A 14437-nucleotide genomic window follows, 5' to 3' on the forward strand; every position below is an offset into this window, starting at 1 on the left:
ACGAAAAGAGATTAAGCGTGGGCCCCGAAGCGAAAGGGGGTGTGGTTTTAGATTCTGGCGATGTCTTGATAATGGCCGAGTATGAATTCAAAGGGCGCGCGTTACTGGCATAATGTAATCTGCAAATCATCTTTTAACTCAGTCTTGGACATTTCAAAGCTATCAGAAAGTAAGTTGGGGAAGTATTCATCTTAAGATAGCGCTTTCTTGCTAATTTTAGAATATAATATTTAAAAGCCACAACAAATGGGAGGCAATTCCCCGTTCCTCGCCTTTGTAAGTATGTATTTGCCTGTTGTCCGTTTTCCGTTTTCTCACTGAGAAAAGAGCAAAGCCCATTCTTTAATAGTTCACATCATTCATCAAAACAATCGTCGCTTGAAGTTTCTAATACTCTTTCCGTTTCTTTGGCTTTTTGTTTGCCTTGTGTGTTGATTTCAGGTCGTCTTCCTTCATCCCGTTCTTGGGGGTGCCGGGGGCAGAACGAGAGCGAGTGATACGCTTAGGCTCGTCTCCTGCCGAATCCTCATCGTGGGAATCATCACGACCAATCCAATCCTTAAAGTTGCCCAATATGGATCGGAGAGGCTTATCGTTCTTGTTGCCAATATACTTTGAGGCAAACTCGGTCAATGGGCTCGAAGGACGCGAGGCATCATCAGTGTCACTAGCAAGCGTAAGACTGCTATTGCCGGAGTGTAAGTTTTCGCTCTTCCTCCCCCGCAAGTACTCACGTACCTCCACGTATAAGTCTTTCGAAACGTTGTTGAAACTGTTTCTGTTTCTCATCCAGTAAGTTCTGAAGTCGCTGATGTGTTTCTTGAAGTCCAACTCGTTTTTTTTGAACCAGCTTACATTCAACTCTTTTCTGGTTGCGCCTCTGGCAAAATTCCTCATGAGGTACTTGTCATAGTCACGAATAATCTTGGTGATGATATCAGAGGTCGAGATTCCTTCCGTTCTTTGTGTGGTCAAGAACATACCACGCTCTTTGATAGGCTTGTAGATATCGTCAGAGTCCGCAGAGGCGTAGGGTAAATCGTCATGGGCCACATAATCAATGCGATTCTTTATCAAAAAGCTGGGCGTGACACACCATGGGGCATCAGCAATCACTTCATCCACCCACTTGCAGTGTTTTAAAGTCTCGACTCTATGTTTGTCTGAGAGAACCGTCAAACCTTTTCGTTTTTGTGTTTCCTTATCTGATGGAACACCACACACCAACTCAACATTTTCGAAAGATTTCTTGGCTTGCTCCAATTGGCGCATGTGCCCTAAATGGAACAAATCAAAAACACCATCTGCATAAATACGGATCGGTCTGTCTGTGGGAGGCAAGTTGAATTTGTGGCCCAAGGGCCTGAACTTGCGGTATTCTTCGGGAAGCTCAGCGTCCAATTCTTTTTCTCTGGCCTCTAACTCCTCCTCTTCCTTGGTTTTGACTTTGCGTCTTTTGTGTGAGCCTTCTTCCGTGCCGCTGTTATCATGGCTTTCGTCCTCTGAGTTTTCTGCAGATCTGTTTGGCGAGGAAATATTGGAATGGCTTCTTTTTCTTTTACGGAAAAGAGATGTTAACTTCGGCGCGATCAAATCGACCGAAAGCGTTCTGGTAAGTGGGCTGTTAATATCTGAAGCCTCAGCATCTGCCTGCTTTGCCATGATGTTCGGGCAATCGCTTATATGTTGGGGAAATAGTCGATGATATTTTTGTGGGAACAAACCCGGGGTCACGTGGGTGCACATGAAAAAGCGATCTGATCTGAGCGCGGCAAATATATTGCGTATCGATAAACCCTAACAATCGCGGCAATTGCTCTTCTCCCAAAAAGGGGTCTGTTCATGGTTTCAAAGAAAAACACACACTTGGGGCGAGTAATGTCGCTCGTAGACAAAAAACGTACTTTAGAAAATGGCCAGTACAAGTCAGCGAGTAACCTGCCGATAATCCGAAGGGAGTCAAACACTCACGGGGCCTGCGGAATATGTACAGGCGACCCACTTTTTTGGGTAATTCCTGACTGGTTGAAATCCCCACGACAAAGTGGCAGATAATTCAGTATTCGTTTTCAAAATCGACGCAGATAGTGTAGAAATCTTCATTCAAGAGAGCTTGGAATTGAAAGAACATAAAAACAAAAACAAAATACTCACTCACACTCTATAATTATGGACGTGCGATAAATGGATATGCGATAAATTGTGACCTTCGCGCCTGGATGGACTCTATAGGCGACATGGGTCATATAGGCGACTGCACGCGGAAATTATTCAATATTGCCAACAGGGGGTTTGATAATTGGCAAAAGATGGTCCTTAACTTGAAACCCAGTATTATCTAAAAGATAAGACAAAAGGGCACCAACAGCCCTTGTATGCAATGTAGTTGGATATTATCATAACACAGTCTGTGTTTGAAGTAGTTCATTTTGGCTGCTCAAACTACCAATGTGTGTGTGGTCAAAATTATCGCTTGTTTAATCATGTGAAGTGAGACCTCATTTAAAAATGCTGGCTGTCTGATCAAAGTTGCGGGCTAGCATTTTTTGTTTGATCAATCAACTGGGTAATCAGCCCCGCGCACCATCAAGCCACCGCGATTTCTCATCTCCTAACTCCAACAATCTAGTGGCCTGAAATCATAATATGAAACAACCGTCACTCACAGACCTTCGCTTCATTTCACCCATGGCATTGAGGTCGTGGTTTGCATCCAAATCGCCTTCCGGTAATGGAAAGTTTGCTGTGGTCGACGTCAGAGATTCTGACTTTGTTGGTGGTCACATAAAAGGCTGCTATCACTACGCAGCCGGCGAAATATACGAGACTTTACCTGAGCTCCGTCGCCGTCTCCTTGAAAACAAGATCGATGATGTTGTTTTTCATTGTGCCTTATCGCAAGTACGGGGCCCGAAATCAACACTAGTGTTTTTGAGATCTTTGCAGGACTTGCCCAGTAAAGAACGCGAGGATTTCAAGGATATGAACGTATGGGTGTTGTCGGGTGGGTTTACTGCTTGGCAAAGACTCTACGGCAAAGACAAAGAAGTCACGGAGGGCTATCAAGAGGACATTTGGGCTTAAGTGGGATTTTATCATGAAAAGAAGATCTCTGTTTAGGTTTCTCCTGTATTGTTGCTATCTATATTAAGAAGGACCGATGCCTATCATGCTTCATATCTGTGATTCTGCATAAGCTTAGATTAGACTGGGCCCATTGTAGTAATTCGCGGCTTGCTGGGTCTGGATAGGATTTTGCCATGGCTGTTGTCCTGTTTGTATCTGTTGCACTTGTTGCCACTGGTTTGTGGGTTGTATCTGCTGAATACCTTGCTGCACGAGTGGCTGCGTATGACCGGTTGCCTGACTCATCAAATTTGTTCTCGCATTTTGAAGATAATAGTTATGCATCTGTTCTTGCTGAGTTTCTGGAAACACAGACACTGTTGGTAAGGCTTCCAAGCCGCCAGCAGTCGGCTGCGCTTTGATCAATTGAGGCTGCGAGCCATCTGGTACCGAATTGAACACGCTTCTAGTTGTATCCGATACAGTAAATGGATTTTTTCCGGTGACTGATGGCTCAACTTTCTCTGGAATAGACGTATTATTAAACGTAAACGCCGTGGTCTGACCGTGCGCAAACCTCGTTGTGCCAAAAGGGTTTGGAGAGTTCATAGAAGCTCCCGTAGTAGATGACGTCATTTGAGAAAATGGATTAGTATTGGACCTTTGCAAAGTACCACTGGGGCCCGTCAGCTGGCCCGCAAGCTCGCGGTTCAACGGCAAATTGTGCAACTGAAAACCAGTATATTGCTGAATGACAGGCAGTGCATGGCTAGCCATGAATGGGTTTAAACCTGTTTGTTGTTGCTGTTGTTGCTGTTGTTGCTGTTGTTGCTGTTGTTGCTGTTGCATTTGTAATTGAGCTTGTTGCTGTTGCTGCTGTTGATAAAACTGCATCTGTAACTGCTGCTGTTGAGTTTGATCCAACAGGCCTTGGACGTAATTACCGAAGCCCGCTCCAGTAGGACTAGTGTTGAGATTTTCAACAGGATACAGAAACACTGGGGCAAAACCTGCGGGCACAGAGGAGCCCCAAGGATTAAATGTTGCTTGCTGTACCATGAGAGTGTCTTGATTCGGAGCACCGGAAGTAGAATTAGGCTGCGTGGCCGAAACCGCTTGTTGAAAATTCCCTGGTAGAGTAGATTGTTTCGAATCGAGATGCAGAGGAGAGCTGCTTTTGCTTTGAGATTTCTCCATGGAATCAAATGCAGAAGAGCTGCCTTTATTGTTTTTGGACCTCATGTACTCAGCTCTATTTTGCTCGAACGAAGGATCGTTTAGATACTCTTCCAAGGAAGACGTCAATGCGGTGGGTGCGTGCTTGATTGTTGGTACGTGCAATTTGGTAGCGTACTCAAGATGTTTGGCCACCCGCAAGTAGTCAATCACGTATTTTGTCTGGTCAACAAACTTCTTGTACACATCCAAAGCACGTTCTGCGTCATTGTGAAACATCTCGAAGTAATGCTCTAAAAGATTGATGACTCCCTCATTGAGCTCCTGGAAAAGAGCCAATAGGTCATTAACAAGCAACCGGAAGGCAGTGAGCACAATGTCGTTTTTGATTTCGGCTTCCGAGAAAGAGTTCTTCAATAGCGCATCGATTTGCCTCTGGACACTTTCACATTCACGAAGCAAGCCCTTTTCCACTGAAAGCGAGCGCAAGCGGCCGCCAGTCTGCGTGACGGAATTATTGACGCGTTCATCTCGAACATAGTCGACGCGAACGTCCGCAAAATGTTTGACCCGGGTATGTAAATATCGGCTGTACTTCATGATATAGCGCACATCCGAAGTGGGACCCAGGTGCCGGGAGATGTTCGATCGACTCAAGTTAAGCATATTGGGAGCCTTGTCTGCCAAAAAAGTTAAGGTCACGTCAAGATCGCCTTCCCTGATCATTATGTGGATCACTAGAAGGGCCTTGTACACCACCAGCCATGAGCTGTCTTGGAGCCTTTCGTTCAACGTGCGCATGATCGTGACGAAATTTTCAGAGGCGACTTGGTGATTCATCAGCGTAGCCATCAAAATGGGCTCGAGATATTTGGGTTTCGGGGCCGCCACTTTTAGCTTGGTGGCACCCTTCACTATTTTGATGTAGGTGGTCATGTCCAATTGGCTCGGTGAGAGAATTGCTATATTTGCAGAGGAGCTGCGGAAGAGCGAGCGCGACGTATATGTGCCGGGGAGATTTCTGTTGGTTTGTTGACCCTGATCTGTGAATATCCCTGTCTCCTGCAGTTGTGAGAAGGCAGTTGGTGAGTGTGTTCAGATTGGGGCCCACGGAAGTGCCCTCACTGACGCCCAGTGCAGGACGGTGCCTCCAATTATCATAGGGGCTGGTTCCGCGCACCGGACCTCGCCTGAGCTGTTGGGGCTGATTGCCAGTTTCGCATCCTAATGTGAATAGGGCCGGCTTACCGGGATAGAAGCCTCAGATAAATATGTGGTGAATTCAGACAAAAGCTATGGAGACCCGGCTGTTTTCTTCTCTAGATCTGGCAACAACATGAGTGGCCTCCACTATTATGCGGCTATTGCGGGCCCGGGGAATCACCCCTTTTTAGTTTATACTACTGATGCCATGGAATCCGAGTATAATCAGTGTCGCGAGCGTGGGGATTTCCGGGCTGAAATATGCCTAACGACTGGTGGGGTCTGTTGGGTTTTTGGGCCCTAGTCCCGCGTTTCCCATATTGCAGTTCGCACCAGCGACGGCCCCATTGTATGCGAGATCCCCCGTAAGGAAGGCTGCGAACAGCGCCCCTGCAATAAGGCTGATAGCAGTGCAATGTCCATGCAACGCAAGACGACACCGGTGAAACGCAAAATAAAATAGGCAATAAGATGGTATGTCATCAGCTGGGACTTCCTGAAAAGAACCCGTGCCTACAGAAATATACCACGGTTGCTGGTTGGTTTGTCCACGTGCACTCACTTGAATCTGACCCTCTAGTTTAATATATACAAGCTTCACTTACTTGGGCTTCAAGCCGCCTCTCTTTTCCAAAAAGTCCTTGGCCTCGTTGACTTTGGTGGCCAAGAACGACGAGCCCCCTTTATCTGGGTGGTTCGCCATCATGAGTTTTCTGTGTTGTTCCTTCAATTTTGCCTTCGAGAGGGTACTCTCCTTGAGGTTCAAGATCTGCAACGCCTCCTTAGCACTCATCTTAGCACCAAAAGACCCTCTGACAAAAGCCTTGCCATTGATGCCAGGCTGCTTTGATTTGACAAACCCAGAGGCAAAATAAACGACGCCAAGAACACCAAGCCCTGTCATCCATGGGTGCTCGCCCATCCAGTCGCTAGTCTTGTCAAAGTACCACTCCGCGGTGCCCTCGGCTGCCTTCTTTTTCTGCAAGTGGCCAGTAAACGCTTGCTGTTGTGCCGATGGCGTCTCGCCCGGTATTGGTAGCGTGGGGACTTCCATTTTGTGTATGGAGGTTTGTTCTCGATTGATTAGTGTTGAAAAATTTCCGTGCACCGGAGATCGCCCGGGTCACGTGCGCGCCACCACTGCTTGGGCTTGGAATTGAACCACGCAGCCACTATGAACTGGAGAAAAATCACCGGGCTACCACTACTTCTGCACACTAAAATACCGGCCGCCAATCTTATGTATTGCATCGATTTATCCTTAATTTTTGTTCTTTGGGCGCTTCGAGCCGAACGCCCATTTCACTTCCCCAGGTCCTGCTAGGTAGACCCGTGCACCACGCGTGAAGCGCAGTGTATCTATCAGTCTCTTTTTTTTTTTACCTCATCTCATCCTCATCTGGAACACATTTGCATTTAGATCACCATACACACATACATTATAGCATAAAAATATGAGAATTTACTCCTGTCATTTTTGCTCGTCGCCGGTATATCCCAGTAAGGGAATCATGTTCGTGAGAAACGACGCCAAAGAGTTCAGATTCTGCCGGTCGAAGTGCCACAAGGCCTTCAAGCAGAGAAGAAACCCCAGAAAGTTGAGATGGACCAAGGCTTTCAGAAAGGCCGCCGGCAAGGAGTTGGTTGTCGACTCGACTTTGACTTTTGCCGCCAAGAGAAACGTTCCTGTCAGATACAACAGAGAGTTGGTCGCCACGACGTTGAAGGCCATGTCCAGAATCGAGGAGATCAGATTGAAGAGAGAGAGAGCGTTCTACAAGAACAGAATGAGAGGAAACAAGGAAAGACAGCTTGCTTCCGACAGGAAGTTGGTCGAGAGCAATCCAGAGTTGTTGAGAATGAGAGACGTCGAATTGAGAAAGAAGGCCGAGAAGTTGGCCGCCGCCGAGGCCGAGTCCGACGACGAGGACGAGGACATGATGGATGTCGAGTCAGAGGAGGAGGAGTCCGACGAGGAGCTCAAACAAAAGGTTGTCTTGAAGGCAAAGAGAAAAGCAAGAGCTTAGTGTACACTAGAAGAATCAGAGCGGGCTTCATAAAGATATATCATTATTCTATACGTTTCATGTTGATACGCTCTCTCCACCATGGGCGCGCCTATATTGGTTCTGCCTGTTATCCGCCGTAGCCAAGTGCTGACTTCCATCAAGGAAACACGCCAGGACCTGTCCTGGCCTGGGCCATATTGTGCGAAGACGAATGTCGCCAATTTTCTGGACAACCCAATCGTCTTCACGTTTGCCGAAGTCGAGCGATGGCAGGCCAAAATGGCTTTTGCGGCGTATACGAAGGCTCGGCGCCGGCCAGGTCGTCCCCAGCGTCGGGCGTTTGCGTATGGGCACCAAGGCTCTGCTTCCTCGATGCATCCATCATCATTTTGACAGTAGATAGATGCGCCTGGCTGTGTATTTGCTGGAATTGGATGCGTTTTGTGTCCGGGGACAGCTGCTCCATGTCGTCTCTGCCCCGTTTATGTGAGCGCTGTGGAGTCAGGGGAGGAGTTAGGCAGAAGTCCGCTGGTCGTTTGTGGTCCTGGTAAAAAGACATTTTTCTTTCACGGTTTGAAGAATGAGCTTGTTTCCGAAAAGTACCGCCAGAATTGCCGGCGAGTCGGTGCAAAAATAAGAAGAGAAGAACTTGGGGTTAGTTGGAAACGCGTTCGGGAGTCGCGCGACGCGGGTGCTTGAATTCGGCAGTATTCAACTTTGGCAGAGGCAGAGGGTAGACGGAGCCGCGCCCCGCGGTGCGCCCCGGCCAGTGGCCCTAAAATGGCGCTGGCGCTGCGGGCTCTAGGCTGGGCCCTGAGCATCTCATTCCACAGCAGCTTCTCGCTAGTAATTGAAAACGCCAAACTCGGACAACACCTCCCATTTGAACATCCCGAGTGCCACAGAATGATCAGAAACAGCCCGAATACCCGGATCCTTCTGAAAACAGAAATCCAAACGACCATATTCGTCAAAAGCTCCACGCCCTATGTGTCTGCATTGAAGCGTGTTGATCGGTTGCTCGAAAAGTTTGACAGACTGCCCACAAACTACAAGCAATTCCAGCAGGGCGAATACAAAAAAGTCAGGTCGTTGAGTGTCAAGGCCATGGGGTCGGCCATGGAGAAAGCTGTGTCTATCGGTCTCCACTTCAAGGAGAATATGGGCTATCAGGTAGACTTCTTCACGGGAACGGTGGAGGTGGTTGATGAACTCAAAACAACCGAAATACCGAACACGCGAGATGACAGCGAAGACGAGACGGAGCTACGAGGAAGAAACGTGAGCTGCGTGCAGGTGACTATTTGGCTCAAGCGGAAGTGATTCGTCTTGTCTCCTGCTCCTCCACTATCGCACATGTATTTGGGAACTATAGAAATAAACACTCAGTTCCGGTCGTGTCTCAACGCGGGTGTTGCTTTGTCACTATCATTTGATTCAAGTCGGGCATCTTCGGATTTCTTGAGACAAGCTTCCTTTATGTGCAAAAGCTCTACCACATGACGCTCCACCTTTGTACTTTTCCTTGTTTTCCGTCCTGCGTTTTGAAAGTCGGTCTTCAAACCATCATTAACTGAGTCATCATCAAGCTCAACCCCGAAAAGACGCTCTCCCAATTGAATAAGCTCTAGGCATTTCCTGTAGTCCTTAATGAAGTAAGCCTTTTCACACGCATGTAGAATATGGACACGGTCAAATTTCTTTGTGTTGTCTAAACTTGATACAAGGTCCTCGTCAAAGAGCCAGTCATCGCTATTGACTTGGGGACCGCTCTCTGCAAACTGTCTTTTCTGTTCTAGATATTCTTCCTCGCTCTGTGCTTTCCTTTGTTTCGGTTTTTTTTCCTGCACCTCGAGCTGCTCTAGGCCTTTGGTTGCTTCATCAACAATTTTGTGAACTGGCTTCTCAATTTCCAGCATATTGTTTTGCTGGTGAGGTATTGACTTATAATTTCTTGGAAAGCTCCCTGTCTTGTGATGAGCTTCTCGGTAAAAAACGCGGGGCCAGGTGAGAACAGACAGACCTGCTGAGTGTATTACTTTTGAATTAGTCAACCACCGCAACCAAGGGTAGAAATACCTCCTTATTATCATATGCAATGAACCGATATGCATCAGAAAACGCTAGTATCAGGCATTTATTGAGAATCCTTCAACGGATGATCTTTTGGGTTTCACGTCTTTTCAAATACGTCAGTTCTCAGCAGATCCGTACCTCAAAATAGCGTACTCGGCTCTCGTGTATCCTGTGCACAGCGCCTGGGTGGCATCAAATTTGCATACAAATGCACTCAAAAGGGCACGAAGCTTTTAGACGTGGGGCCGAGGAGAACTACAGCCAATTTTGCTCCGGGAGTCTGTTTAATACTGTTCTGAATCATGAATAAATGCCCATAAAACTAGATGTATCTCTTCAACAAAAAACGCCTTTCGAATGCTGAACTTCGAAAATCGTGAGATGAGTCAGTCCAATTACTGAGGCTACTCTACCCATGCAGATCTGTCAAATGAGCGCTTCACCGCCACCCGAAATTATTTCTTTCACGAAAGAACAGTGGTGTTTTTCCACGTTATAGACCACAAGCCACAAACATTCCATCAAGTTTGAGTGTCCAGAATGGCAACAAAAATTACATCTAGAAGAGAAGCGTTGAGCTTCATAGATCAATACGATCATTTTCTTTTTGATTGCGATGGCGTAATATGGCTTGATACTGAAGCCATTCCCGGCGTCAAAGAATTCATCCACTGGTTGCAACAACGCAACAAGACAATGGCTTTCGTAACAAACAACTCTTCAAAGTCGAGGAATACATACGTGCGTAAATTCAGCGATTTGGGATTTGAACACATCGAGAAGTCTGCAATCTACCCCACATGTTACTCGGCCGCTTTAGTGATTAAAGAGCAGCTCAAAATCCCCCCGCAGTCCAAGGTCTGGGTCTTTGGAGATGAAGGCATCGAGCAAGAGTTGAAGGAATGTGGTTACATACCTTGTGGTGGATCGGACCCAAGTTTAGATTCTGAATGGGACCCAGACTCACCAATTCTCAAAATAGACCAAGAAGTAAAAGCCGTGGTCGTTGGCTCCACCAAGAAACTCAATTACATGCGGCTTGCAACAACTGTGCAATATCTTTTGGTGGATGAAAAGTCTATTCCATTTATAGGGGCGAATATTGATACAACCTATCCCGGCCCAAAGGGAATGATCTTGCCTGCTGGGGGTCCCATGGTAAATCTTATGAGCTATACTTGCGGAAGGGATTTCATAAATGTCGGCAAACCCAGTGGTTTACTTCTAAACACAATATTACAAGACCAAAAGTTTGATCGTGAGAGAACTTTGATGGTTGGGGACACTATGTACACGGACATAAAGTTCGGAAATGATGGTAAGTTGGGAGGAAAAAATGGAGGCACTCTCTTGGTGTTGAGTGGCGGAAGCAAATTAGGCGACTTGAAAAACATTGAGGACAAGAGTACAGAGCCTCAGTATTACATCGAGTCTCTAGGACACTTGTTTGATTTACTCAAGTAGAAAACTCCCGTTATGCGAAGAAGTATAACTCTTTTAAGATTTAGTGTGGGTTTATTGCTAAAGTTTCAATGATGCCGAATCAGAGCCATAAACAGGTACTTCATGTGTCGTGTAAACACTCTACTTCACGCGCTACAGTCTAGCATGGTGAAATGAATTGGTTCCCATGCGAAAACGTCTCCTATTTCCATTCTTTCTTTATTCAAAACAAAAAATTCAATCAACATGTTTCTGCGGGTCATGGAAAGGGTAAATCTCTATATTTAGAGGCCTCCTGGTGCACAGGGTCTTTCCTGAAGAATTCGATATATGTGACCTGCACGCGACATTGCCATGGCCGGCTCAGATCGGCCTAACTCCACAGTACTTATGATTCTTCACATTGACAATCTGCGAGCGAAACAGCAGAAAACAAGAACAAATAGAAACAAAATTCATTGATTGGCTTCTAAGAAACAACATAATGTTGAATTTTACAGGTACAACAAAAAAACGGGTGGTCAATCTTGGAGACAAGCGAGGTGGCAACAAGGGCAGATCGTTTCTCGAGCAGGCCAAGAACAACCGGCTACAACGAGAATCCGCACGTCAAAGAGAAAAACGCATCATTTTGATCCAGCTGTATGTGCGTAGTCTATTGGTTCTCCGTAGCGCTGCGCTGGAACTATCAGAGGGATGGAAGGAAAATGGCATAGGCAACAATCCAGGTCGTTGGTGTCTGGAGACTTGTTTCATTATTCGCTATGGATCACAGCAACTACTAAGCAATGTGTATCATATTGTCAATGCAGTTATCGATAGTCTGGAGGGCATATTTTCTTCACATCAAGTGGCCATGCTCATCAAAGCGTTGAACACGGGATTGTCCAGAGGAATTTTACCTGGTTTGGCCCTCGATTGTCTTCTCAGACTTCTTGCTTTATACCCCATCCCGAAAGATGTCCCCAATGCACTAAATTCTTTGATCGGCAATTTGACAAAGGTTGCCACTTCTGAGAATATGCATGATGTGATCCAACTCATCTTCGAGATCAACTCAGCAGATTCCATCGAGGCATTTGTAAGGTTTTTAGCCAACGTACCTCGGGGCTCTTTTTTGGAATCTAAGCGCTTTTCTAAAGTTGCTCTGGAGTGCCTACTTAGTGACCCAGCATTATCGGCCATACGACAGCTCTCAGATTTCGAACGAGTCTCCTTGTTATTGAATGTATTGAAATTGAACCTGTCCCACTATGCTACTGAAGATTTCTTAACCCATGCCAAAATTCTTTCGCAGATTGATTCGAGGATAGTCTCCGAGAGTCAGAGTGGTCATCTTCGTGCAAGCCTCTCGTCACAGATGGTCACTGCTACCTCTCTGGAATTTGACATATTGCTGGGACTACTTTCTTCCAGCTATGTTAGACTGGCGTTCAATTACTTGTGTCAAGTGGACGCTCCTTTGTGCGTAAAAACCATGTATCAACTTTTGCATTTATTTCCACAATCGAGGACATCCCTTTGCATGATAATGTCTATCACGCCAAACTTGCCCAGGTTGTTCTTTGACTTGTCATCAAAAACCCCTCAATATATTGTACATGCATCAACAGAAGGAAATACAGAGGAGCATGTCTCTTTAGAGCATATTCCAACTGAAGAAGATAGAGTTCTCTTTGAGGAGCTAATCTATACCTACAACCAAATATTATCTTCTTGGCTCGTGGTGTCTAAAGACACAGAGAGTTTTAAAGGAAACAATTTTCCTTTGACTAATGTTAAACTTCATTGTCGCTTCTTGAAATCGTTTTGCTATTCTCTACTAAAATCTTCGCGAGGAAATGATTCACGATTAACTGACTTGAAGGAGATTTCAATTTCGGTGTTAAATCAGCTATACATCAAGAACTTGCGTCTTCAGTTTCTCCCCCAAGGATCATGGAAAGTCGAGGGCTTAGAGTTGCATCTGAGAGACATGGTATTAGAACTGGAGGACAATGAAGACCTTGATTCTTCAGACGAAGAAAATGAAGAAAATGATAATTTCGAGCACCTGTCTTCTTCAAATTCACGCTTGAGATTTGGATCCCATCAATCTTTTGAGAAAGAAGTGTTGAACAAGGTTCCATTCTTTGTGGATTTCACTACACGTGTCAAAATCTTTCAGAATTCCATTCAAGCAGAAAAAGCCAAGTCTGGGCTGAATCACATGGCATTCTTCAGCGATGATTTGAATCTGCATAAATTGGCTGCAGATATCAATCGAGAATCCCTAATTGAAGATGCCTTCGAAAACTTTTTCCGCTTGGGAAAGAATTTTAAAAACCCCTTACTGGTAACATTTTACAACGAGCATGGACCAGAAGCAGGGATTGATGGTGGAGGACTCACCAAAGAGTTCTTAACTTCTGTGGTGCAAGAAGGCTTCAATCCAAGAAGTGATATTTCGTTGTTCAAGGAGTCTTCATCCTGTAGTCTTTATCCAAATGACGATATTTTTTGGAACACGATCAACAATATCCAACTCCCGACCCAACGAAAGAGGCTCATGTATACGAAATTTCTAGGAATGATCATCGGGAAATGTCTATACGAAGAGATCTTGATCGATATTACCTTCGTGCCCTCATTTCTCTCAAAATGGAGAGTTGCTCAAAACAATCTGAAAAACTCAATTGATGATTTGGTATTCTTAGACCCTGAGTTATACACAAACTTGAACAAGCTTCTAGAGATGAATGAGGGACAGCTCGAAAGTCTAGATCTTAATTTTACCATCGATGAAGTTATTGGTAACTCAAGTTACCTGTTCGATTTACTGCCACCAAACGGCGCACAGGAAACGGTAACACAATCTAACAGGTTAAGCTATATTCACAAAGTTTCACACTTTAAGTTGAACCAATCTCTCCACCTTCAGACTAAGCACTTTCTCGAGGGCTTGTTCCAATTAATTAAGCCCAGCTGGCTTAATATGGTTGACCCTCTTGAGCTCCAAATGCTTATCAGTGGCGGACATGATATTGATTTGGAAGATTGGAAGTTTAATGTCCGGTACGGAGGATATTTCGACGATGATTTAACTATTAAGTTATTTTGGCAAGTAGTGGAGGAAATGACTGCGCAAGAAAGATGTGATTTGGTTAAATTTGTCACGTCTGTTGCACGAGCTCCTCTACTAGGATTCGGAGCGATGTACCCGAAATTTGCTATTAATAATGCTGGGTCGCCCGATCGTTTACCCACGGCCTCGACATGTGTTAACTTGCTTAAACTTCCTGACTACAAAGACAAAGTCTTGATACGTCAAAAATTGTTATACTCGGTATACGCAAATTCTGGTTTTGACTTATCATGATCTAGTAACAACTCTGCGGGGATGGAACTGAACTCATGGCGTGCTATCAAAGAATTAAGACTACGAAGTGTCCTTTCCATATATGCAGTATATTTATACTGCATAA

The 14437-nt window shown here is 45.4% G+C and overlaps 10 protein-coding genes across 10 annotated transcripts; 5 read left to right on the top strand and 5 right to left on the bottom strand.

The window, feature by feature from the left end:
- Positions 1–259: 259 nt before the first annotated feature.
- On the bottom strand, positions 260–2196 carry PCT1 (choline-phosphate cytidylyltransferase). Its single transcript, XM_018855149.1, has one exon. The coding sequence runs from the start codon at positions 1744–1746 to the stop codon at positions 388–390; it is 1359 nt and encodes a 452-aa protein (XP_018709900.1). The 5' UTR covers positions 1747–2196; the 3' UTR covers positions 260–387.
- Positions 2197–2646: 450 nt separating this feature from the next.
- On the top strand, positions 2647–3084 carry METBIDRAFT_46868 (phosphatase; the record flags this gene model as incomplete). The annotated part of the gene is made up of 1 exon (XM_018858094.1): positions 2647–3084. One exon carries the CDS (start codon positions 2647–2649, stop codon positions 3082–3084), a length of 438 nt encoding a protein of 145 aa, XP_018709901.1.
- A 114-nt stretch (positions 3085–3198) lies between these two features.
- Positions 3199–5178, bottom strand: METBIDRAFT_47140 (uncharacterized protein; the record flags this gene model as incomplete). The annotated part of the gene is made up of 2 exons (XM_018858130.1): positions 3199–3756; positions 3823–5178. The coding sequence occupies 2 exons, from the start codon at positions 5176–5178 to the stop codon at positions 3199–3201; spliced, it is 1914 nt and encodes a 637-aa protein (XP_018709902.1).
- An 868-nt stretch (positions 5179–6046) lies between these two features.
- On the bottom strand, positions 6047–6499 carry PAM18 (Pam18p; the record flags this gene model as incomplete). The annotated part of the gene is made up of 1 exon (XM_018859143.1): positions 6047–6499. The coding sequence occupies one exon, from the start codon at positions 6497–6499 to the stop codon at positions 6047–6049; it is 453 nt and encodes a 150-aa protein (XP_018709903.1).
- A 400-nt stretch (positions 6500–6899) lies between these two features.
- On the top strand, positions 6900–7466 carry RLP24 (ATPase-activating ribosome biosynthesis protein; the record flags this gene model as incomplete). The annotated part of the gene is made up of 1 exon (XM_018854622.1): positions 6900–7466. A coding segment is annotated over one exon (567 nt), but the record flags the coding sequence as incomplete, so codon positions are not given.
- Positions 7467–7585: 119 nt separating this feature from the next.
- On the bottom strand, positions 7586–8124 carry METBIDRAFT_222154 (uncharacterized protein). The gene has a single exon (XM_018855150.1). It carries the CDS (start codon positions 8011–8013, stop codon positions 7699–7701), a length of 315 nt encoding a protein of 104 aa, XP_018709905.1. The 5' UTR covers positions 8014–8124; the 3' UTR covers positions 7586–7698.
- A 58-nt stretch (positions 8125–8182) lies between these two features.
- Positions 8183–9161, top strand: METBIDRAFT_33545 (ribonuclease P/MRP protein subunit). The gene has a single exon (XM_018856325.1). The coding sequence runs from the start codon at positions 8361–8363 to the stop codon at positions 8775–8777; it is 417 nt and encodes a 138-aa protein (XP_018709906.1). The 5' UTR covers positions 8183–8360; the 3' UTR covers positions 8778–9161.
- METBIDRAFT_47089 (uncharacterized protein) lies at positions 8840–9373 on the bottom strand (the record flags this gene model as incomplete). Its single annotated transcript, XM_018858124.1, has 1 exon — positions 8840–9373. One exon carries the CDS (start codon positions 9371–9373, stop codon positions 8840–8842), a length of 534 nt encoding a protein of 177 aa, XP_018709907.1.
- A 407-nt stretch (positions 9374–9780) lies between these two features.
- METBIDRAFT_33546 (uncharacterized protein) lies at positions 9781–11232 on the top strand. Its single transcript, XM_018856326.1, has one exon. The coding sequence runs from the start codon at positions 10227–10229 to the stop codon at positions 10992–10994; it is 768 nt and encodes a 255-aa protein (XP_018709908.1). The 5' UTR covers positions 9781–10226; the 3' UTR covers positions 10995–11232.
- METBIDRAFT_222185 (ubiquitin-ubiquitin ligase) lies at positions 11226–14410 on the top strand. The gene has a single exon (XM_018855152.1). The coding sequence runs from the start codon at positions 11458–11460 to the stop codon at positions 14329–14331; it is 2874 nt and encodes a 957-aa protein (XP_018709909.1). The 5' UTR covers positions 11226–11457; the 3' UTR covers positions 14332–14410.
- Positions 14411–14437: the final 27 nt, after the last annotated feature.

Source organism: Metschnikowia bicuspidata, assembly GCF_001664035.1.
Source record: "Metschnikowia bicuspidata var. bicuspidata NRRL YB-4993 chromosome Unknown METBIscaffold_7, whole genome shotgun sequence".
NCBI classification, from domain to species: domain Eukaryota; kingdom Fungi; phylum Ascomycota; class Pichiomycetes; order Serinales; family Metschnikowiaceae; genus Metschnikowia; species Metschnikowia bicuspidata.